At 58.8% G+C, this 24,057-nt stretch overlaps 5 protein-coding genes across 5 annotated transcripts; 2 read left to right on the top strand and 3 right to left on the bottom strand.

The window, feature by feature from the left end:
- Nucleotides 1–916: 916 nt before the first annotated feature.
- On the top strand, nt 917–4,225 carry BESB_018550 (uncharacterized protein; the record flags this gene model as incomplete). The annotated part of the gene is made up of 1 exon (XM_029360570.1): nt 917–4,225. One exon carries the CDS (start codon nt 917–919, stop codon nt 4,223–4,225), a length of 3,309 nt encoding a protein of 1,102 aa, XP_029216546.1.
- Nucleotides 4,226–5,570: 1,345 nt separating this feature from the next.
- Nucleotides 5,571–5,927, bottom strand: BESB_018540 (uncharacterized protein; the record flags this gene model as incomplete). The annotated part of the gene is made up of 1 exon (XM_029360569.1): nt 5,571–5,927. The coding sequence occupies one exon, from the start codon at nt 5,925–5,927 to the stop codon at nt 5,571–5,573; it is 357 nt and encodes a 118-aa protein (XP_029216545.1).
- A 678-nt stretch (nt 5,928–6,605) lies between these two features.
- BESB_018530 (phosphotransferase enzyme family protein) lies at nt 6,606–11,648 on the bottom strand (the record flags this gene model as incomplete). Its single annotated transcript, XM_029360568.1, has 9 exons — nt 6,606–6,666; nt 7,302–7,359; nt 7,642–7,890; nt 8,204–8,287; nt 8,617–8,716; nt 8,911–9,034; nt 9,601–9,908; nt 10,329–10,429; nt 10,886–11,648. The coding sequence occupies 9 exons, from the start codon at nt 11,646–11,648 to the stop codon at nt 6,606–6,608; spliced, it is 1,848 nt and encodes a 615-aa protein (XP_029216544.1).
- A 1,904-nt stretch (nt 11,649–13,552) lies between these two features.
- Nucleotides 13,553–15,079, top strand: BESB_018520 (uncharacterized protein; the record flags this gene model as incomplete). Its single annotated transcript, XM_029360567.1, has 1 exon — nt 13,553–15,079. One exon carries the CDS (start codon nt 13,553–13,555, stop codon nt 15,077–15,079), a length of 1,527 nt encoding a protein of 508 aa, XP_029216543.1.
- A 1,201-nt stretch (nt 15,080–16,280) lies between these two features.
- BESB_018510 (putative tRNA pseudouridine synthase B) lies at nt 16,281–19,529 on the bottom strand (the record flags this gene model as incomplete). Its single annotated transcript, XM_029360566.1, has 8 exons — nt 16,281–16,343; nt 16,685–16,780; nt 16,883–16,990; nt 17,131–17,459; nt 17,760–17,868; nt 18,399–18,460; nt 19,057–19,113; nt 19,316–19,529. 8 exons carry the CDS (start codon nt 19,527–19,529, stop codon nt 16,281–16,283), a joined length of 1,038 nt encoding a protein of 345 aa, XP_029216542.1.
- Between the last annotated feature and the right edge of the window lie 4,528 nt (nt 19,530–24,057).

Genomic DNA, 24,057 nt, shown 5'->3' with positions numbered 1-24,057 from the left:
GGCGTTGGAAGCCCTGTTTACCGTTGGCGTGTCTCGTGGAGCGCATGCACAAAGACACTGCGCGGAGGTGTGTCTCCCTGAGGGCTGTAGCACACTTCAGCCGAAGAGACAACTTCAGTGGCGCTTACCTTGCGTCTTCTTCTCTTCTGCGAGTACTCAAGATTTGAGATTTCCTCGCTCATAAAAACCAGGCTCGCTCGTTTGAGTTTCTGAGCCGTACCCGCTGCCGTTACGCGCATCGCAACGACGACACCGCTGACCCGATATTCTCAATGTATCCCAGTCTGTCTTGTTCAGCTGCATTCTTTTTATGATTCCCAGCACTACCATCTTTCGTCTTCCTGTCTCGCACGGACGCGTGCTTCCTCTCACGTTTTTTCGTGTGGCTGGCTGCCTCCTGTGTCTTCAGGTTGTACGTCGCATGCATACCCATGACGCTTTGAAGGGCTCCCAAGTGTTGTACCGGATGCGCGTAGAGGCTCGAAAACGCAGGTGTCTCCGCATGCGCGGATGTACATCAAAGGGTCCGAATGCGTGCATGATGAGATGTATGTGTTAAGACCGCTGCTGCCTCCGTCTCGAGAACCAGACTGGGATTAAGGCGGCGGCCCCCCAGACGCTATGGTGCGCCCTCGCCGCCGCCCCTTCCACGCCCTCTTTGCTACCTAGTGACATGAGGAAACCGCTTACCTGTCTCTCCTGGTCGCCACTGTCTCTCTCTGTCTGTTTTGTTCCGCTCCATCGCCTTGTGAACGACCTAACTCGCTCGTGGAGTTCGGAATCTGTTAGCCAGGATCTCCGGCCGGAGGCGCTGCATCGTCTCCAGTTTCCGTTGCTCTCTCCACTCCTTCACTTTTCTTTTCGTTCCTTACGCCTCCTTGTCTGTGACATGGTGCAAGGTGCGTTGGGGTTCAGGATGCCGCGGCTTCGTCTCTTCTCAGCGCTTGCTTTCTGGGTACTTTTCTGTCTCTTTTTAGCGCGCTCCCGACGGCTTCGTTCCGCTGCGCCTCTCGCCCCCGTCTTCGCCGCTTCTCCGTCGCTTGTCTTCTCGTCTAATCAAAGATCTCTCTCCGTTTTGGGGGCGCGCCGAGTTTCCTCTTCCCACCTTCCCGCGCTGTCCAGGGAGATCCTCACAAACCGGCGCGCTGCCCGCCACCACACTCCGCAAAGCGACTTCTTCAAGCCCCTGCAGTCTTCGAGTCCCTCCGTTGAGTGCCTTCCTCTGCTTCACCTCCACACCCCAACCGACTGCTCAGATTTGTCCTCTCCTCTCTCTTCCCTCAGATCGCCGTCTTCCCCGCGGTCTCCTCTGGCTCACATACGGGCGCCTGACCCCCGCCCTGTGTGTCACGCGGGCTCTGCCCCCTCGCTTCACGGCCGCACGTCGGTCCCCAGAACGCAGTCACTTTGCTTCGATTCTTCCCTGAAGTCTGGTTCCTCGTCTGTCGCTGTCTCCGCGTCTCGGCGGTTCACCTTCGTGGCTCCTCCGCTAGCCCAGTTTTCCTCGAAAAATGCGTGTGTATCCTCCGCAGACGGTCACGAGGGGCGAGGCGGGGCCTTGCGAAGCGTGCCGCGGGCGCCTTCGCCTCGCTTCTTTCTCCCCTCGTTTTTGTTCTGGCCGTGGCGCAGATCCGCCGCCACGCCCGCGGAGGTCAGGAACTGCCGCGCGGGCGAGTTGGAGAGCGGCGAACATTCGAGAACGGAATCCTCAGACGTGACAACGGGTCAAACCGAGGCGCTTCCCACTGAGGGCAACCCCGGCGCATCTGCGGCGGGGTCGCCGCCCGCTTCGTTCATTTGCCTCCCTTCCCCAGCCAAAGTGAACCTGTTTCTAAAGGTTTTCCCGCGGCCGCCCGGCGCGGTCTTTCACCCGCTGCTATCGCTTTTCCACTTTGTCTCTCTCTCTGACTACCTCGCGGTCGGTCTGCGGCCTGTGACTGGCGAAGGCGGTCAGAAGGCCCCAGAAGGGGCACGTAGCCCAGCTGGGTGCCCTCTGGGGTTTGGGGAGCGAGGTCGCCCCTCAGGAGACGCCAGCGACCGCGCGAAGGACAGCGCCCGAGACGACGCAAACGCGAGGGGGGCCGCGGGACGTTCAGCTTCAGATCCAGACGCCCCATTGGCGATTCGGAACCCTTTTCCCTCTTCCTTCGGGACCGTCTCGCGCGTCGCCTTCCCCTACGCGTGTGAATCTGAAGACGGCGATCTGCTCTACTCCTCGTCGCCTCTGCCCTGCGGCGCAGAGAGCAATTTGATCCTCAGGGCCTTCCGCGCCTACCGCGCAGCCCTCGCGCGCCTCCTGGAGGAAGGCCGCAGGCGCGGGACGGAGGTGGCGATGGGTAGCGGCCTTTCTGCGGCAGAGGGCGGCGACCGTCGCGACGCTGAACCGGCTGAACGGGGTGGGCATGCCTCCACTCGTCCTCCCCCTCCGCGATTTGTCGCCTTCATCCACAAAAACATCCCGGTTCAAGCTGGTCTCGGCGGCGCCTCTTCGAACGCCGCGGCGGCCCTTATGGCTGCCTGCGCCCTGGCGCCGCCCCCGCTCTCTCTTCTCCCTGCTCCAGAACGAAGTGAAGGAGAAAACAGCGAGAGAGGGAGAGCGAGCGCCTCTTTGGGAAGCGGCGCGCCTGCCGAGGCGCGGGAAGGCACTCGCGCAGGCGCAGAGGCAAGGGACGAGCAGTCCGCCGCGGCGGACAAAGAGACGTCTGCGGAGACGCGCGCGACTGGTATTGGCGGGAGTCAGCGTGCCCATGCAGAGCGTGGAGGCGCGTCTGAAGGAGAGGCTCGCCGAAGAACGGGAGGCGCGCGCCAGCCTGGGGCCGACCCTTCCGGTCGCAGCGGAGAGCAAGACGGTAGCTTGGGAGAGAGGGAAGAGGAAGCAGACAAGCGTGGTAGGGCTTCTGCGGAGGGAAGCGGAAATCGCGTCGGCACTCGGGACGCCGTGTTGAGGTGGCTCGCGGAGATGGGCGAAGAACTCGGCAGCGACGTACCATTCTTTCTTCTCTCGCGCGGCGCAGCTGTATGTACGGGGCGTGGCGAGGTCGTGCGAGACTGCTCTGAGGAAATTCGTCGCCAGTTTTCCTTCTCGATGCCGCAAGACGGCGACGACGCAAAGCCTAACGGGGAGCACGCAAAACAGGCAGGGCCGATCGGCGGTGCGGCGAGGGCAGAAAAGGAGGGACAGAACGGGGGCCTGGACAGAGACAGAGGAGATGCGGAGCTAGTGGTGTATATTTTCAAGCCAAGAGAAGGTCTAGGGACGAAGGCAGTGTATGACGCGTTCAATAGACAGCCACTTCAGCAGAGCGAATCGTGTCAGCGAAGCGGAGGCGCGCAAGCGGAGTCCGCACACCACACCTCCCCGGCCGTCGAGTTCGCCCGCGCTGTAGAGCAGGCATGCCCAGAGTCGCCCTCCTCAGCGTTTGCTCTCTTTTCGCCAGCGAATTCTCCATCCGCTCTTTCCTCGCGCTGCTTAGTGTCTGACCTCCTCGCGCACCGCCACCCGTGCTTCCTTCGGGCGCTCTTCGAGAACGACCTGCAGCAGCCCGCAGAGTCCCTTCTGCCCTGTCTGGCTCGTCTCAGCAAGGAGCTGCAGGCCTTCCAAACGCGCGAAACGCATCCTGAGGCGGCCCAGGCCTCGCTCCCCGCAAACCGAGCTTCGGTGGCATCTGCAGCCGCGGCGCCGGGCGGGCGGGGCTCCCCTTCGGCGGCGGAAAGAGAAGCCGGCACGCGTCTCGGCTCCGGTCTCTCAATGGCTTTCAACGGAGGGGAGGCGGACTTTTTCCTGCTGGCCAAGGGCATGACGGGAAGCGGATCAGCCTTCGTGGCGCTGACTGGAGAGCGTGGCGAGTGCGCGGGCGCAGCCTCGGCAGAGCCGTGGAAAGCTGGGAGTCCCGCGAAGACGCTCTGGCGGCAATTCCTTAGAGCGGAGCGGGCGCGCGGCACGCGTGTGATTCGCTGCAGACTCCTGGGCAAGTCTGTGTGTCTTGGGGAGCTCCAGGAGCTGTGTGGCGGCGTGGAGGGGCCCGCCCAGGGAGCACCGTGTCTCTCGTTAGAGACACAGTCGGCGCGGAGAGACGCGGAGTCGACGCGGTCCGCGGCGGCGCGCCAGAAAGGCGCCGCGAACGGCCCAGACGGGAACTCTGCAGCGCACATGAATCTGCCGTGGTTCAGCGCAACGATGACGTTCGAGGAAATGCAGACAGACGAAAATTCAGCCGTTGGTTAAAGACACGGGCGCGAGCCTCCAGGAACACTGTCGGCAGCTCCGTGCCTTAGGCGGGCAGGGGGGCGGGTGCTCATACAGGCATGGATACATATATATATATATATAGGCATATATATATATATGTATAAATGTGTATGTCAGAGTTGAGTACGTGCACCGAATGAATCGCCTGACATGGCGATTTATCCGGTGCGAACCACCATGTGGGTGGATCGATGCATTCGTGCACATGTCGGGTGACGTGAAGACGGCGGGCGCGCCGACAGGCCCAGGAGCCAAACATAGACAACCCATTTCAATTGTCAATCTAGCCTAGAGGTGGACAGTATCCATATATAGGTGTATATGCTTGTATTTATTTGCGGAAGAATGCGTGCGACTGCGAGCACATATCAGTGTGAGAGTGTGTCTGCCAGTGCGCCTGCGCGATGTATGTGTGTATAGGTATGGGAAGATACAGAACCTCCCTGTGTCCAGAGAGAGTCTGGGGTGACTTGTAAGGTCGGTTTTGTATGTCCGTCGAATGGGGCGCTCGACTGTAGACGTGCGCAGCTCAAATGCGGATGCCACCGTGGTTGGCTAGGGTTGGCTTCATCTCGCTTCTGTTCTACGCTCGCTGAGTAGCAACTTTTTGGGGTGCCGCTGCAGCGTGAGTTCATGTCCTTGCAACGCTGAAGGCCTCGGAGTTACCGGTGACGAAACGATTCAAGTTATTGCATGTCGCATATTGCTTCTGAAACGAAAAAATCGAGTGGCGGCGCACTGTCTCTTTTGAATCTACAAGACCCTGATGAGGGAGTCCACTGCGGCGACTCCCAACAAAACTAACAAGTGTTTTCGAGACAACGTCAGAGGAAAAAACCAGCTGCTGAGACCCCGTACTCACAGACGCGTACACCGACGTATATATGCATATGGTATATTGAAAAACACGCAGAGACAGGTACTCCTCTAATGACGGAGTTGCAGACGCCTGCACGAATATATATACATATATATACTTTTTCTACCAGCCACGTGCTTGACGAGGTATTTAATGAAGGACTCGACGCGCGCTACGCTTTAGGAACTATACAAGCAACATCCTGAGTATCCGGTGTACCGTTTCGGGTGCGCGGACACGTTTTAAATGTGCCTCTCCTCCACTCACAAATTGTGGTGCAGCGTGGCGGACAACCTTGACTTTGTTTCTCTGGTGAATCCTTTGCCCAAATGCGTGCATAAAACTTAAAAATATTGACATAGTTGCTGCAAAGCGCCTCCACGTGGACGCCGACTCTCTCGCGAAGCCGTACTCTCCGCAGTCCTTGTAAAAAGTAATCCTCGCTCTTGCGAAAAACAATTTCTACGCACGCGGCTCAGCGTGCGAGCCTGCGACGTTGCGGTCAGCCTGGTGGGCAGGGAGGGGGGAGCTATGTTGCGCCTCCGTGTTCCCTCCTCCAGCCCAGGTTCGCAAGAACTGACCGCCGTCGCGTACTGCTTGGAGCTCCGCAACCGAAAGACCTCCCTTAGCGGAGTCCTCTGGACCCGAGCGCCTTCGCATCTCGCACGCCTCCCCCTCCTCTCTGGCCTCATTCTCCTCCATGAAAACGGATTCGCTCGATGATGAGGTCGCGTGCCGCTCGCTGCTGGTCTGCTTGGGGCTCGTCTTCGAATCATAGCACGCCCCTTGGCCGCTCTCTGCCGCACCAAGCTCCTCCATATTTCACAAAACTGGATTTAAGTCGACCTTGAGGCGCTGCGGCGAGAAGACATAGCTGTGCGAGGCTTGCGTTTGCTAAACCTCCCAGCCCGCCTGCGAGTTTCCTCTCCCGGGGCGCTCCCCTCGCCCCAACAGAACTGCCGCAACGCCCCCTGCCCACGTCACCGGCGGAGTCTCGAGCACCTTCAGCTGCCCTCCGAAAGGCAGACGCAGCGGGCCTTCCGCGATCTCAATTTCTCTCGGCGCGACCGCGACAGCGCGGACGGCCGATTGCGGAGGCGGAAAGTGCGGTGTGCTTTCATAAGCAGAGACCGGAACGTTCGGGTTCCGAAGCAGGGAAGCGGGCGCTACGCTGCAGCGAGGGGTTTAGGGTCGCTCGGAGGGGGGGGGGAGGGGCTCGCGCTGAAGCAGCCTGGAGGCTGGAGTGCATTGACGAGTCAGACGGCCTGAAGGCCACCCTCCAGGGCACGATGGCAGGGCCCTCTGTGACGGCTCTTCACGTACAAAAGAGCTTTTCGAGGACTTTGACCGTGCTACCGAATGAACCAAACTCCTGGAAGACTCTGCACGTCGAAATAAGACTGGGCGACCCTGAGTCCCCCGCATGCGCAGACTTCTTCACCGGCCTCCTGCAGGGTCTCTTGGTCTCCACGAGGACGCTCGAGCAGCCTGCACCGTCTAAACAGACATGTAGGGCACTGGAGGCGCAATCGCCGCAGCAAGGCGGTCGAAAGCGAACCTGCGCCGCATAAAGCAGAGACACAGCGGAGCACAGACGGGCTAGGAGCAACTGCTGGCCTGCGACACAACCGCGTCCGCCTCCGGGAACGTCATTCCGCCAACGCAAATATGTATGCATGTATCATGTATGTATGCAGGGGTATGTATGCATGTATGTATATATGTATATGTGCGTGTACGTATCTATGTATGTATGCATATATATATGTATATATGCATGGAGATACTTTAGAGGATACTCGGACGCGTGTGTGGCGTCCTTTTCCGAGAACACTTGCGTTCCCTCTGCGTGTTGTGTCTGCGGCACACGCGTTTTGTCGCGTGTGAACAGAGTGTGTGGAAGCGCGTATACGAGTTGCTGGTAGAGAGCCTCGAGAAACACGCGGGTACGGGGCGGGTGGGCGACAGGCACGCAGGAGGACAGCGCGAGGCATGCAAGTGTGTGTAGTGGAGTGCGGTCCCATCTCCAGGAGTGTCTCGAAAACGTCTGCGAGTAAACGTCCTACACGCTCCACGCTCAAGGCCAGCCCAGGCATCGCGGCTTCGCAACAACACCCAGCCTTGCATGGGTGAAGGCGAACCCTACGCGTCGCACCTTCGGCGAGACACACGCCTGCGCCAAACGCTGCTTACCTCCAGTAGTTCATCTCTCTCGGCTGGACGTGGACGGCCTGAATGAGCGCCCAAAGGCCTGCGGAGACGCAGAAACGGGAGCATCTGCATGCGCCAACGCAATGCAAACCCTGGGCCTGCGGGCAGGCCGCCTCGTTTTACGCCGTACACCCACTCGTGCATGCGCGAGCATGAGTTCCTGAAGCGAAACGGGTAACGCAGAGCCCGCATTAGAGCCAAGCCACGGGAATTCACGCATGCGAGGTCGCACACACGACGGACCCCCGACCGTAAAGCTGCCCGCGGCTGTGGAGCCGAAGCTGTCGCCGTCCCTCCGCGAGGCGAGGACACTCGAACTCACCCCAGAGAATGTTGCTCAGCGGAAAAAAGACCTTGACCTCGCGGCGCAGGGCAGCGACTTCCGCGTCGACGTCCGCGCGGTCTTCGGCCCCTCCAGTCTGTGCCTCGCAGCCTCCCGTCGCCGCCGCCGCCTCCGACCCCGCCGCCGCGGCCTTCTGGCGCCGAAAGTGGCGAAGCGCAGAGACGTACGCTCGCAGGAACGCCTCCTGCTGGTCCTCCGTGGGACATTGACTGAAGTCGCACTCAAGGGCTGCCCAGCGACAACAGACGGCGCCGCAACGCCACGATGGAGGCGCCAGAACGCGCAGGGAAACGCGCGGTCGCCGCGGCGGCAGCTCGACCATTCGCGTAGACACAGAACGAGACAGAGACGCAGGACTCAGCCCTTGCACACATGGGGGGCAAGTCCACACCGTGCTTGTCGATATGAACGAAAACCAGCACTCCTAGAGAAAAGTGCGTACGCCGAGAAACAGACGTTGACAAATGTGCTGCCTCCTGGCAAAAGAGACTTGAGCCCAGAAAGAGGCGATTCGCTCCCGGGGGGGGAGGCAGGGGCCTACCGGAATATTCGGCAAAGTGGTTGGCGATGTCAAATCCGCGCTCCATGAAGCCAGAGTACTCAAAGTCGATGAAGCAGACCTTGCCTGCACGGGGGGAGAAGGCAATTCCGGGTAAGGCAGGCGCGATGCGATGCGGACTACAGAAAAAGGACAACATACGAGCGTTCCAGCGTGCCCGCACACAGGCAGTGTCTGGCTCAACGCACAAATCTTCGTTTTCAAGAGATAGAACGTAAGCGAGAAGAGACGAAGGAGGCCGGTCTTTGAAGACGCCAAACCGAGGGCAAGACGAGATAACGCGGCAAGAGAGTGGCGTGATGCTCCGCCGCACGGAGTCGCGGATCGGCTGCGCCTGTGCGCAGTGAAAGGCGATAAATCTGAAAATGCGTGGTGTGATTTATGCAGGAACTCACCCTCGTCGGTTTTGATAATGTTGCCTGCGAGCAGGTCCCCATGGCACAGAACGATTGGAGACCGCACTTCCTGCGCGAGCGCCTGAAGCTGCCGAAGACGCTGAGGCCGCACATACATACCCGTAGGCAGACAAAATACAGACGACCTTTAGAAGGCAGCTACGCTAACAGACACACTCGTGGATGGACAGCGCAACCACACAAAACGCGCACGAGTCGAGAGGCAAAATCTGATATCCTTGATCGCGCCCTCCAGCAGACGTCGCGTCCTGCCGCTCAGTGTGTGTGTCGTACCCCTTCAATCGTCGCGAGGTCAAAGAGGAGAATTCGCGGAGAAAAGACAGTCCGCTGCGGCGTATCCTGGCCGTCGGAGACGGCTGCATGAGCGCTTCTTGCTCTCTCTTGTTCTTCCTTGCAACTGAGACAACGCAGTGCAGGAGAAAAAGGCAAAGGAGTGGAGACAGGAGACATACGCACAACCCTACTCACTCGCTGGCGTACCATTAGTGTCGTGTCTTTCCATCTGTCTTGTGAACCAGCAAAGGTGGGAACAAAACAAGGAGCGCAGAATGCGAGATGGCAGACAATGGACACATGAACTGAAACTGACACTGAGGAATCCTCGAGGGTATTCTTCTCCATACAACAGACAGGGAAAAGGACGACCGAATTCTAAATTCGGGGCGCTGGATCGACAGTGATCACGGCCGGAGACGCCTCCGCGGGTGTGAGGGCGCAATCTAAGTTCATCTCATAACTAGTCTAAAACTTGTTTAATAGAGTGAACCAAGGATATGCATAGGTATGAAGATTAATAAAATACTTCCTACGAAAACTACAAATCAGATGCTCAAATATGGAGAAGCACCGGTATTTACATGGAATAGATTTACAGTATCTCCCAACATATCTCTGCTATAGAAGATAAAGCCGCATATAGTAGCTAGTACTGCACCAAGAGATAGTACATGCGCCACGCCATACATCGCGAAGAATTTCCAGAGGTTTTTCCACAGGTCGGAATCCTTCGCGTCGCGCTTCTTTGTCTCTTCTTCCTCTCCCTCGCCGTCCTCCTTCTTCTCGCCTTCGCAGCCCCCCAGATCGGCAGAGGGCTCGGGACCCGGGGTCTCCGCAGCCTCGCTAGCCACGGAGCGCGCAGGGAACTCGTGGCGCACGTCGATCGCATGCAGCCGCGCCATCTCTTCGGCAATCTTGGCAGACTCGCGAAGCAACTCGTGCCGCTCCAGCGAGGCCCCCGACAGCCAGCTCTCAACCAAGCCGCCGCCGGCTTCCTGTGCGTGAAAGACGACGCACCGCGCACAAATCTTCAGCCCGCATCCCGGCGGACGGATGAAAGCCGCGGAGAGCGACACGGGGCGCATGTGATGAGCACATCCACGAACCCCCCCCCCTAGAAAAGATTTGAAGGAGAAAACCAGGTACGAACAGAGACGCAGACAGGCAGGGCTTGGGGTTAGGGGTTTGGGCGGCAAAGCAGCAGCTCAGCTGGAGACACAGGCTGAGACACACGCGCTCGAGAGGCCCGAAAGCGTCGAGAGACACGGGAGAGCCGCCCTGGCTAGCCTGGGGTTGGCAGAGCGACGCGAGGGGCGAGTGCCTCGACCTTTGGTGAAGATGACGCGACAGCCCGCCCGCGCGTAGAGCGCGCGAGGCACGCGTGCAGAGTGAAGGCCACAACTCGGGTTTCCTACCTCGAAGGTCCCCAGAATTTCTTTGCCGACGTTGTTCGCCGTGAGCAGCCGCAGCAGCTTCATTTCCTTCTCTCTGCTGATGTACTTGCCCGTGTTTTCGCCTGCACACACGCCCCCAGGAATCACGCAGGTCCACGCATGCGCAGGCGTCTAGGCTTGTTAAAAGACACTCGAGCTGCATCCCCTTGGGCTTGCGGAAACCGCCGCCTGCGCCTCGGCGCGTGTGAGAAGGCCCTTCTGGGGGCCGGCTCGTCCCTTCGCCACGCATGCAGGCAGACAGGCAGACGCGTGTTCAGGGGGGATGAGGATGCGCAGGCAGCGCCTCGTTCTGACCGCTCATTCGTCAGCGTCTACCGAGGCCAGGAGGCTCTCTCCTTGCATGGGCGCACCAGTAAGCCCGTCTGCGCCCGTCCCCGGCCGCCTATGCACGTAGGCGGCTGCATCCTGAGCGCGTCTCGGGTGCGCAGCCGTGCAGATCTACGTTTGCAGCCCTGTCCCAGGAGAGCTTCGGGTGTCTTGCTGCGGTTTTTCTTTCCTTCTGCGGCATGAGAACGCACCGAAGAATTTCACGGCGCACGTTCGTTTCGGGTCCTCTTTGTTCCAGACGCGAACCATGCGGTTCGTGGAGCCGGCGTCGATCGCGCGGGCGACGAGGCCGCAGACACCGGAGTCTTCGACGCCGAGGGCCTGGGCGGCGAGGCGGGCGACGATTTCTCTGGCGAACTTTTCTCGTTTCTTGTCTTCTTTCGTGCCGTGCGTCTCTCTCTCGAGTTCCGCGCTCTGCGCCGGCGCTGCCACCCCGTCTCCTCCAGCCGGCGGAGGCGAGGCCGCACCCCTCAGTCCATCGTAATGGTTAGTCGCGCGCGCAGATGGCTTGCCGGAGTCTCTCGCGGCACGGAGGTGCGAGTCTGCGTCTTCGCCGCCTCCTGCGCAGCGGCGCGCGGCGGCCTCGGGCGCGTTGTCAGCGTAGCTCCCTCTGCGCGGAGACTTTTTCTTTCGCTCGGGGTAGCTGTCGTCTGGCGCAGAGCCGCACGCGCCGGCGGGCGGCGCGGACGCACAGGGGGGGGGGGCGAGGGAACGGTGACTAGGGCAGCAGGCCTTCTCGGCTCGCGCGGTCATGTGGCTTTCGCGCGCAATTTCGTAAGCCAGGAAGGACTGGGCGCAGGGAAGCGGAGAGGAGGAGCGCGGAGAGGCGTTGCCGCACGAGTTCCGCGCCGCGGGCTCAGCCCAGGAGCCCAGAGGGCGGACCGACGCTGCGCCAGCAGGCGGCGCCTCTAGACACAGACAAGGAGACGAAGGCGAGGGAGATGAACCTCGCATTGGCGGCGACTTGCAGCTGCTGTGGCACGTCATCTTCTTCAGCGGCGAGGAGACACGAAGAGGGAGAGAGGGGAGAGAGGGGAGAGAGACACGCGCGAAAGAAGGGCAACACACAGGAAGACGCACGCGCAGAAAGGAAGGCCAAAGACGGCGGGGGAGAAGCAAGGGGCGGAGAGACTGGAGCGAGTGACTCACAAGACATTCGAGAAGTGGGCAGTGAGGCAGACATGCAGGCGGACAGGTCGCTCGCTGTCGACGGAAACTGCGTTGCGGAGGAGGCTGCTGCCCCTACCGCCCGCAAGAGGAGATGAAAGGAAAGTTAAGACGGTTCCCAGCTGGGAAACACCGTTCTATGCGTATACAAACGTTCGCGGAAGGAGCCAGGCGCACTCGAGGACGCAGGCGCGCGCTCCACAAACAACCGAAAAGGAACTGGCGAAGACAAGGACGGGAAGAGACAGCTGCTTGCATGGCGCTTGTCTGTCGACCGCGAGTCGCTCACCGTGGTCTTTCTCCGCACAAGAGGAAGAGGACGAACGCAACGAAAATGAACGCCATCGAGAGTCGCGAAGACGAAAAGTATAAACAAGCGCGAAGAAGCGAAACGTGCAGAACAAAGATGGGAGAAAGGCCGTGTCATCTGCACATGCGTGGAGCGCCGTTTCTAAGCCCGTGTTTTTTAAGGCGCCCAATTGCATGTGGCTCGCGTTCACAGTTTCGCGATAAAGCCGCCCGAGAGAAATTCTCCGGAACTTTGGGCGCGAAAGGGTCAATTTCGTCCTTTCCTCGAGCAGCGGACGGTTTTCTCCACAGAGACGACCATTTGGAGGAGATGCCCTCCTGTTGCAAAGCTGCGCGAGTCCGCCGCTCACCGCCTGATGAGAGCTAGTCCGTGCCGGCCGTGTGTATCTTTCAGACTGGAGTTCACATGAAGGCTGCGGTCGACCCGGATCCTTAGACGATGTCTATGTCTGTCTCTCGAGTTGCGTGGAGATGCACGCCACCTTCTCAGCAAATAAGGAGCATTCCCCTGTCGAGCTGGCAGGATTCGTCCTTCTCAGTGTAGCAACTCGTGTCCTTACTGGGAAATAAAGGTTTGTAAGGCTGTATGTCGTTCCAGTGTGTGCAACTCCCGTCGAGACCTGGAGGTTCTGTTGCCGTAGACGGGATTTCTTGTGTCTGATTCCGATTGGCGTTCTCCGCTCGACCGAACTATAAATAAGCGCGCTATCGCTAAGCTTGGGGAGAAGGCGAAGGTACGTGAAGGCAGCGAAAGATATAAGTTGAAGATTGTTGGGAGTCTAACGTGCAGCTGATCTTTTTTTACACGCATCCCTGCCTGTCTTCCTTTTCCTCTCCGTCCTATCTGGCGTGTCTTCCTTGTTCGATTCCGCTGTCTCGTGCCCTTCTCCACTTGCCCAGCTCTCCCTCCGACGGCGCACTCGACGAATTGCGTCTCTGGGTTCTGAGCGTCCCGCTTCCTCGCTGCGTTTCCGCTTCAGATCTTTCGTCTTCCCCATCTCCGCGTCTAACCCCTTCCTCTCCCGGGCAAGTCTCACGGCTTTGTCTCGCATGCATCGAGTCGTTTGGCACATGTGTCGTCTCTACAAGACTCCGCAGGGGGCACTGTAGGACGAGAAAGTTGCACGCGCGCGTACCTAGTAAGCTCGAATATCTCTGCTTGCGAGGCTTGATTCGGGACTCCTCCCTCGCCATCTCTCCTCTTCAGCATGTGGGGTCTGCCTCTCCACGCTGCTGGGGTCGCGGCTTTCCTCCACCGGGCATCGTAAACTCTTGACCGCCCCCTGCGCCAGGGTTTGGAGCCGGCTAGAGCCTGCGCGCGAGCCTCTTTGGCTGTCTCCTGCGTCCGCCGCGGGTTTGCGCGCCTTCCTTCTGTGGTAAAAATGTTGGTTTCCTTCGCCGCATACTCGGAGCTTCGGGCGGCGACCGCGGCGCGGCTCCAGAACGAGGCGCGGCCTCCCGAGGCGCCCGCGTGGGGCAACAGCTGGAGCCCTGCGAAGGCGGAAGGCGATGGAGAGAGACGCCCGCGGCTAGAGGGCCCCGGCCGCGAGGGCCTGCCGGCCGCGGCGTGCGGATCTTTCGGGGTTTCTAGCAGCGAACTGGAAAGGTTCGGCGGGCGCAGGGGTCTGTCTCAACTGTTCGTGGAGCACCTGTCGCCGCCGATGCTTCACGAAGATTCCGCCCGTTATGGTTCGCAGGGGCCCCTGTGGGGGACTGCGAGAGACGCGATGCCGCGTTCGCCCGCAGAGGGGGAAAAAGATCCGCTTTTGGGGTGGAGCGGCGCAGGGGGAGGAACGCAGAATGGAGATAGCGAGGGCGTGCGGCGATGGAGCCCAAAGCGAAGGCCCTCCGGCCTCGCGTGCGTTCCGGGGGACGCGAGGCAGCTCATGAGTCTAGCAGCCAGGCTGTATGAAGAAGACGTCGCCGCCGTCGTCGGCGCCGGCGGTATGGCGGCCGCGGAGGCTCCTGGGTCGCCCGAGGGGCTCTCCAGCCCTGCCGGGGATACGCACCGTGAAGCGGCTGTGGGACTGGATCTGCGAGGAGACGCACAGGTCCCAGGGGGCCGCTCGACGCTGGCGAATTCCACTGAGTCGACGTCCGCAGGGCGGCAACCCTCGAAGTGTGAACTTGTGGCAAGCGAGTTAAGTTCCCTCCGAGGCGAGGCCAGCGGAGGGCACCTTGCGCCGGGCAGCCGACGAGAAGGGCAGACGCGCGGCGTGGGCTCGGCAGACGACCAGGGAGCGGATTCGCGCGCCACGAGCAGCTTGTCTCCGACCTCTCCTGCCGACTGCGGCGACAGCGCGGCAGCGCTGTCTTTCCCCCGAGGCTACGGAGAGGGCGGGCCTTCCTCAAGCGTCGCAGATGCGACTATCTCGCCGGCGTTTTTGCGGACTTCATGCGAAACGCTTCGCACGGGTAGCGAGGGGCTCTGCGAACGGGGGGAGCGCGCCGATTGCCCGCGCAGCGGGGAGTCTCCAGATAGCGCTAAAGGGCCGCAGAAGTCAGACAACGGGGCCGCCGAGAGTCAGCGCGCGGCGTCCGGAGATGCCTCTCCCCTCCGGACACTCCAAACGAACGCTGCGGAGCGCGGCGGAAGCGAGGAAGAAGACGAGTGTCCCTTCTGGTGTGTGCGGACCCGAGGGTGCTGCACGACACGGCCGGCGTTTCATCAGAGGGCAGCGGAGCCGCCACACGTCTCGAAGTGCCCGCCCACGTCTTTGTTTGAAGAGGCAGAGGCGTTTGTGGCGAAGACGGCAAACGAAGCGCTCCCAGAGGGCAAGGGGGCAGGCGGACTTCGCCTTCATCAGGCTCCGCGCCACCTGGCGCTGTATGTCGCTCAGATCAGTTCGCGCATGTTTTTTGATCCCCAGTACAGGTCCACGCTGCTCACCAGATACACACCGTGCTGAGTAGAGCCGCCTTGCTTCTTGGTTTCGGTGACGGCTTCACGCGAGCACGGAATAGGAGGATGCGGGAAAACGTCGCACTTGAGTTGTGTTGGCCGCTGAAGCCGCATACTTGCTTTTCGGCACGACGGACGGCTCTGGGCTCTAGATCTCCGCTGTCCTTTTAGCTGCGGCGCAGCGTAGAGATATGCGTCTGGTAAGAGAAAGAAGAATCGCAGCGGAGGAGTCTCGGATTCCTGAGGATTCCGAGCGGATATCAACCGCATCTGGGGTCCGCTTACATCTCTACTGGCATTTGTGTGCCCGCATATGGTGCCTCCGCCCGCAAGAGTGGAGATTTCTCAGCAGCCTCTGTAGAGATGCTACAACACCAGCTTAAATGTGCCAACCCGTTACGCGATTGATGCGATTTGTCGGGACACACGCACGCATGTGCATACCTGCGGAAGTGCCGTGGCTGTGCCATTTTATTGTGGATGCCTACACACCGCTAGAACGTAGACTACTTAACTGCTCTCGCGTACTTTCGATTTTGTGGTGCCTCTTTACGGACTGCCGTGGTGAGTTCAGTGAGCTTCGACCGATCACATCAAAAGGCAGACATTAACTTCTCCCCGCCGTGCTGTGGTGAACTGGAAGGATCCCAACTACTGTGCAGGGGCGGTAGTTTCCTGGGAAAACCCCCCCCCCTCCCTGTCTACTCAGACACCCACAGTGGCTCAGCGTTGCAGGATTTCCTGTAGCTTCTCCGTCTGCCACCGCCCGAAGGCCACGCAGGATCAGAAACGACAAGAAGTTGCTAGACCGCTTTTTTGGCAGTGCAGGACGCCAGAAAATGTCATTTTTCCTTCAAAGATTGTCTCCACTCGCACAGTTTAGGGTTGCATACCTATGCCTGAGCGGGTCCATAGCATCATCTTATTGAATGACACAAAAATGAATATCTTTCGCAAACTGCTGGCGCTGGAACTCAGTGCAAGGCTTCTTTCTCAGATATTTCTAAACGCGAAACAGTCGCGTACCGCGTCGCTCGCCGTTGCAGACAATCTATTCGTCAGGCAACGAAAAGGCATGAGCCTATCCCCGAGCGAGGGGGCCCCTGGGCAGATAGTGCTTACAAGCCGGCGACGCCGAGAGGCGCTCACTTCGCACGCAACGAAGAGGCCGTCTAGACAGATCGCGGAAGCTTTGGAATAGATCCTGTTTAGTTTGGACAGTCGGCGCCGCGGTGCCAGCGTTCCTTCTCGCGAATGATGTTGTCAATGACCTGCGAAAGCAGCAGGCAACTCGATGTTCTTCGAGTTGTTCCAGGTAGCCCCGTGCCCTGGGGTGTCATATGCTTCACACCGGAGTGGGAATAGGTGGCCTCGGTTTTCTGGCTGCTTGGGTCCGCAGTAGTTCACAGCGTGGCATCAATTGCCCGATTCTACGGAAATCCTCGTCTGTCAGCTGAGTAAATCTTTAAAAAACTGGCAGCACAGTGTGTTCTGTCAGCGCGACGCACAGTGTGAGCAGGCTGGGAAGACTACTCAGCATGACGGGTGTAGGAACGCTGGCGGCGAGAGTATGACGACTGGGGGAAAGCTTTTCCGTTCATGGAGAGCCTACTGGGATGGGGATCAAGTGGCGCAGCAAACGGTCTCGAGTGAGGCCTTCGAACTCTACACAATCCTCCAGTCGAAACGGGGCTTGAGATGTTCGCGTCTGCAAAATGGAAAACAGCTCGAGCACTGGATCGCCCATTTCCAGCGGCAGGCTCTGCGCTGCCAGCTGAAGAGCGCGCATCGCGTCTCTTGCAAGACTCACCAGTTCCGCGAGGTGGCCGACTGTTCCACATCTGGCGGCGATATCGGCGGCGAGCTGACGGATGTAAGTGCCTTTCGAGCACGTCACGCTGATGGCGAAGTAAGGCATCTTTGGGAAGCAGACAGGCACAGCAGCCACATGTGGAACCGGGTGAGCCTCAGATGTGTGGGATCGTGCTTCTAATGCGGCAGCTTGCTGTTTGCCGGGCACATACTACTTCTCCCACCGACCCGGAATGGAAGACGCACCCCAAACTCGCTTTCATCCACGAGGTCAAGTTGCGATATCTCAATTTCGCATGGCCTCGGGAGCGGCACGCGTTCGAGGACACCGTGCCAGAGGGCTGAACTAAAGCGGCGGTCTGAGTGGGTTGAGGCGGGGTCCTCAGCTTGGGGTCGCGGCTCGGCAGCCGGATCGTCGGCGTTCGGGGTCTCTAGCAGGGGGGCCAAATCGCCCCTGTCAGGCCCTCCTGAGAGAGATAGATCAGCTCTTGAACCTGGCCTCCGTGACTGGCGGGCTTGCTGTTCTTGGATGGATCTAACAATGTCATACATGCGCACTCCGTTCACTCGCTTTGCTGCAAGGAATCATCGCAGCACAACGGCGGTGGGGATGTTCACACTATGCGCTACACTGCGTGTGCTCACCTCGGCAAATGCTTCAATCCCCGTAAAACGCTCCACCGCCTTACGCAGCTTGAGGGCTACCGCTACACGCCGGGTGGACCGCAAACACCACGTTTTCGAAGCATGTCAGGACGTCCCCGCCATCTGCACAAGACTTTCGTCTGGGCTCCTATGGCAAGCCGACGGACAGCAGGGCCAGGCAGTTCGATTGCCACCGCCCATGGGACCACACAACAGACCAACGGACTTACCCGAGAAAAGGGGAGGTTGCTGGAGCTGCTTGCCCAAGAATGATCGCAGCACGCGTGTCAGCGTGGCTTTGGTGACGTGCTTCCACTCGCGTTCTTCAACGACGCGTCCCTGAGTCGCACAGCACCATTACGTATTTTTGGTTCTGCCGGGCGGAGAAACCCGCCGTCACACTGCAGCGACAAAAGAAGCTCAGACGGCTGTTTCAGCAACATAAGTATGGTAGGAGGAAAGCGATTGCGAGAGCCACATACACGAACCAGATCACTACTTACATATATATATATATAGTGTGTGGCGGCCGCGCACTCGCGGGTGAGGACATAGCAGGTGCAGTTGCAGCGGGGCCTTCACACAGTAACTGGTAAAGCACCGGCTAGCGCAGAACCGCTAAAGGTAACGGTACGGTGCTGGCGGCGGGACGCGTGTCCGGTAGCTAAGCATCCCCAGCAGGCGTAGTGCACATCCTGACTGTAATGTAGATCACTAACTCAGACGCTAGTCTAGTCAGTAGCATCGCACTTGGAGTTATCATCTCTGAGATCACCACAAGATGCAGGCTGCAGCCCCCACGCGTATCGATAGGACGCAACCGCACAAGCGAGTCCGTTGATGCGCGTGAGGCACCAGCAGCCGCTTACCTCACTGTCAAGTGTGTCAGTTGTCACGCCCAGTCGCACAACAGCTCGGTATTGCTTCCTGCCTACGCTCAAACAACAAAAAACAATAGTGTTCCGCCAGTCGGTTGAGTTGTTTTTGGACGACCGAAACACACCGTAGCGGAGAGAAGGCGGTCCACATGGCGCAGCGCAGGCCTGTGTCATGTCACTCTCCTGCAGCGCCACGACCGGAGACTAGCATATAGACGATGTCTCACTATCGACCCGTCGCGCAAATGTTCAGTCCCCAGCAAAGGCGAACGCGTCAGTCAATCGACGAGACGGGGGCCGTTTCGCCGCAGCGCCGAACGCCAACCATCGCTTTTAACGCACGCAACAGCCAAGCCAAGTGAGCGCGTTTTGGAGCATCTTTTTCTTTCCAATGCAAGTTTATGGTGCCGCGTGTACCTGCGGGCGCGGTTCTAGGCCGCAACAGGGCAGGGAGCGAGTCTGCCTTATGTGGTGGTGTGAGTTGTTCGCCTGAGACAGCCTCTCGTGTTTGGCACGAGGGAGCTTCTCCTGCGCCAGACTGGTAGGGCGTGGCGCTATGCAGTGCGGGGTTCGCATCTCACCAAAGCAGAGGGCCCCTCTTGTGGTCCCAGACAGCGGTCGACATTGTGAGCTCTCGGTCTTTCCTTACCTGACAAAAAGTGTCGCAACCTCTTCGTGCCTTCTCCGACACCAAGAACAAGAACGCCTGCGAGACGCCAGAAAGGGAAAGCGCATCACACAGCAACAGCGTTGGAGCCAGGCTGCAAGGGAGAGGTCCGCTCCGAGACAGGCTGCAGAGTCGGCGGTCCACGAATACGCCGGCGACTCCCTCCCGACAAACGCCCCGACGAGGTGCCTTGCTTTGACGTCCCAAACCTCGGGGCGCATCTCCGCACAGATAGCTATACCTGTCGCAGCAGGGTCGAGAGTCCCTCCATGCCCGACGCCCGATTTCCGCTTCCCTTTTTCAGAGCGTTTTCCCGCGTAACTGCCTGCATGTGTTTGACCAGAATAGACCTCCGCGGCTGTTGGACTGTCCAAGCACGCCTGTGGAGCATCTGGAGAGTATCCGAGAGGCCTCACGAGCTCAGCCACCTTCCGGCATACATCCATTGAGGTCATCCCTTTTGGCTTCACCACAGCCACGATCCCGCTTGCAGAGTCATTTCGTCGAACGGTGACGCTTGCGGTCTTTTCTCGGCGACGCGGCACGGAGTTCGTTTGAAATTTACCCCGACCAGTCGCGGTCACGGTCTGTGCAGGGCAGTCTGTTTGCGTTATCTTTGTCCCGCACACATAGAATGGGCTACCAGCTTTCCGCGCCTCCGGGGGAGCCCGGAAAGCGATAAAAGTAGCGGGAGCACGAGTTATACTGCCCTCGGATCCTCCGCGTGCGCTTCGTCTGAGTAACCCGATTGCGTGAGGCCGCTCACAGCTGGTTCGAGATGCTGGCGTACCGAGTTTCAGCGCGCGAGGCGCTTCCCAGAGCCCTCTCACTGCGAATGGGGAGAGAAAGAGGGGGACAGTGTGGACGGGTCGCGCGTCCTCCGTTGGGTTTGCTCCTGTCAGCACGCCTGCAAGTAGGCGACGTGAGAAGCAGCCTGTTGTTGCTCGTCTATTAGATCCCCCATCTGGCAGCTGGCAGTTGGCAACTCGTACGCCGCGCCGCGCCTTCGTCGTGAGGAAGTGATTGACTTTGCAACGCGCCGCCGGAAGGGGATGACGAGCGGTGCGAAAAAGCCAGCTCTTCTTTGAGGGTGACGGGCAACCTAGTCTGCGCAAAAGTGACCCGCAGGTAGGTTCGGCGTTCGCTCGGCAAAGGTGGCGAGTCCACGGGGTTGCGCAGATTTCGGAGGCTTGTGTCTCGACGACGGGTGAAAGTCCTTCCAGGCAATGCAGCACCACGACAACACGCACCACAACAAACGGATGCTTCATCGTGGAGACAGGAGGCAACAAGCCTTCGATTGCCTTTACGGTATCCGAAGCTCTCCCGCCATCCCTATGCTTTTCTCCGTGACGCACATTCGCACAGCTGAAGGACACCTTGCACACACGGGAGACGACCAGGTGCAATTCGAGTCCCGATGTTCACATCCCTGTGCAGGGACTGTGTGGGGGTTCCAGAATAATTCATGACCCGTGAGTTGTTGCTTCGAGGAGGACGACAACGCAGACGTAGCGCATTTCCCGCCGTTTCCCGGCAGGCAGGCCGCGCAAAGAAGAGCTATGCACGGCACGCGAACTAGCGTGTGCATAAAGCCGTTCACGCCTCCTGGTACACAGAGGAAGGCACACTTGTTTGAAGAAAAGATCATCTACTAGTGTGAAGGTTTTAGTTTTTCCCGATGCTACCGCCCTCAAGCCGCAAGACATCTGCCTCATCCGCGCCTCAGGTCTTGTGGCGGCATCGAGCGCGTTCCAAAAGGCCACCTCCCTGTCACATAGTGATCAGCCTAGCTTTTCAGTGCGTGCTATCGCCCGCATGAAGCTCGAATGGAAACGAAGATTCTTTCGCTGGTAGCAGATACCGTCGTCATGGCGAAGCCGTCCGTTGCATGCGTCTGGCTGTCGATGCTCCGGGCTGCAGTGTCTAGAAGCCAGAGACCAAGGCGCATGCGCGCTCCAAAATCGAGTGTCTTCACTCGCGATCTTTATGGAGGTGAGCCTCTGTGGGGTTACTATCTTTGAAAACAGTCAGCTCAGCGACGCCTGGCCCCGTTGTCTCGCCTAATGGTCGTCCGCATGCCAAGTAACGTCGACACCGGCATGCAAGCGCGCCCTCTGCAGGGGAACGGCTCAAAGTCTCACGCTACACGATGAATCAGCGCTTCCGATGCGCTGAAGAGAGGCAGAGAAAGTTCCCTACCTTAGGCACTGGTCCTTAATCTGCAGGGAGCTCGAGGCAGGCTAGGACTGGCATCGTGCCGCGCGTACGCGGCAGGGGGAAGGGGGGGGAGGCCGAACGGCTCACCTCTGTAGTGCCGGTTTCCTACAGAGCGGTCCCAGCAGAAGAGTTGGTACTGAGATTAGTGTAATGTTGCCCGGCCTAGTTCCCTACCTTTTCACTCTTCACGTTCCAGCTAGGGATCTTCATCCTTGGAACTGTTAGATGTCACGGGTTCCACCCGGTTCCGCGACGCGAACGACACTTCACATAACCACGACTCGGATGGTGACCTAGCTTTTGTTGCCGTCCATCGACTGCAGTGATGCATGCTGCCCATGTCAGGCAGTTGTGTGGAACAGAGGAGCTGGATGTTGTAATCGTCGAGTCTGCTCTGGTCCAGTCGCACGCACATTCGTGCTGATTCAGCGTCTCTTTGCGTTGAGTCAGTGACAAATTTGAGGCAGGCAGCGCAGGAGCCTTGGCACTGAGAGTCAGACAGTAGTTGAGATGCTTGCTAGTTGTAAATCAAGCAGTCACATATCGGTTCATGGTTCTGGCGATGCTGTTGGGCGCGGTACTCTCTGTCCTGTTGTGATTTGTGAATTGGAAGCAAGGCTGGTATAGTGTTGGAATAACTGATAGGGAGGCATGAAGAAATGCAGAGTAATGGTGAGCAAGATGGTACACTGTGAGGCCTCTCACAAGAACGTGGTCCTGGTTATCCAACATGGGAGAACTTCTCAGCGGGACAATATGGTCTCAGAGAAAAGGCAGTGGTTTCGATAATACCTCCAAGAGTGTCCACATCAGAACTGCCTTTTGTGCCGGTTTGTTCTGCCGCTGGCATTAGTTTGTTTTGCGCATAAAGGGACGCATACATGGCATGCGTTTTCGATTCTTTTCGTTAAAAATATCTTGTCTAACTGCTGCGGGCCACAGTTCTCTTATACGCTAAGCAATTCCTGGGTGTGACCGCTGTAGACAGAGGCAAGCAAAAAGCATTCTAGTGATTTGTCGTAGCTGGTTGAAAAGTGAGACTACCTCGGCGAGAGGGGGAGGAGAGGGACCGCCTGAGGGGGCACTCGCTAAATTCTGGGGAACCGTTGAAAATCATCCTAACTGGTGGCCCACTCAAATGACTGCATCGTGCAAGCGGAGTCCATCCGGGACGTGAGTTGTTGAGTTCTCCGTGCCCAGCTGCTGTTCACATGCTCTCGAGGCCAAGGCCGCGTCCAGGTCCTATCCCACCTGTTATATCCGCCTTGCACATCCCTCCCTTTTGAAGGCAGACACCAGCGTGCTGGTTCTTTTTCTGTCTTTTCGAATCTCAAAGAAAGACGGGTTGCTTCTTCTGCAAATGTGCATTACCTGGAAGACTCAACGGATGTACGTATGTTGTCCCCCCGGGTTTGGTATGGTGTTGCTGGTACCTGCACCGTAGTCCCCGCCGACCCCTTCAGATGCTGCGCCTGGCCTCGTCAGTCAGCATTTTCTCACTGAAGCACGACAGCGTGACAATTTGCCGGTGTCGCCAGACGGCGCAGAACAATGCTGCAGACTACGCAGTTTGGTACCGAGTTTGTGCCGAAGGCCTCGTTGATGTGTGCGGGATCTACCCGCATACCGGGGGTCTGTTGGCAGCCACGTGTCTGGAGCCTCTTCATGTCTAATACAGCAGATATTCGTCCGACTCTGTCTGTATCTCTGTTCTGTTTCGGAAACAAGCGGAGTTCTTCTTGTTTAAGCGATGCACTGCAGGCCACACAACTTTAATTCTCCACCTGCCGGGGGTTGTTGCACCCGTTCTGGGCTCCCCCACCACGACCAGTTGCCCCGGCTGCTGTAATTCTGGAAGGAACCGGTTACGAAGGAGTTTGACGTTGTAACTGGCGTGTCTCGTACGTGGATGCAGCCGTTTTGCACGGGAGCGCCGAGCCCCGTCTAGAATCAGCATCGATCGATGCTATTGGGGTGAGCCCGCTTTTCGCAGGCCCTAGATTCTGCGCTTCGTTGGGGGGCGCTCGCTGTTCGTCGTCCCCGTAACAACAGACTCCAGACTTGCAGTGGTCGCACTACAGTCTACTGTACAAAATCTTCGGTGCAGTAATATTTCCAAAGGGACCAGGTGTCTGAATTTTTTTGGCCTCTTGCTAGTGCGCGGTAGGGAAGGGAGAGACTTGCCCCCGTTGCAAATAGACGGATCCTGTGACGAGTTGCGCCCTGTCGTGCGCTTCCCCTTCTTGTATGTGTCAATCTGATCGTGCTCCCTGATGTTTCCCCCTCCGAAACAGGTGTAGGTCCTACGCAAAATCTACCGAGGTGTGTCACCTGTCTCTTGGGCGGAACAGTTATCGCTCCGTATGTGTCATGAGACGGGTGCTGGAGCGGTTGCCTGAGCGTGCCCGGGTGTTATACGACGCCTGCAACGACACGTTCCTGCGGCGGATACTGCTTGCTACTGTTCTGCCCACGCTGGCTGTCGAATATTGACATTTTGAGAGTTGCGCTCGGTGTGCGCATCAATACAGCACATGGGCGCGAATCTGGGTCGTCTTTGAGGCAGCCGCCTGCGGCTAGCCTTTAGTGGGGTGTAGCGCAGTGTACGGCTCATCTGCTCCCAAGCATCCTGCTACGTGTCACCGGCATAATAGTGTGTGGCAGGAACCCATTTATTCGCTGTAGCGTCTCCCAAACTTCTGACGTAAAAGCGTAGCTTTCTGTTCCTCCCTAATGGATGATCGAGGGGCTGGGGCCTCCGCC

This window comes from Besnoitia besnoiti, chromosome X, assembly GCF_002563875.1.
Source record: "Besnoitia besnoiti strain Bb-Ger1 chromosome X, whole genome shotgun sequence".
Lineage (NCBI taxonomy): Eukaryota > Apicomplexa > Conoidasida > Eucoccidiorida > Sarcocystidae > Besnoitia > Besnoitia besnoiti.
Note: the sequence above shows the minus strand (reverse complement) of the source record. Positions and strands in the feature narration are given on the sequence as shown.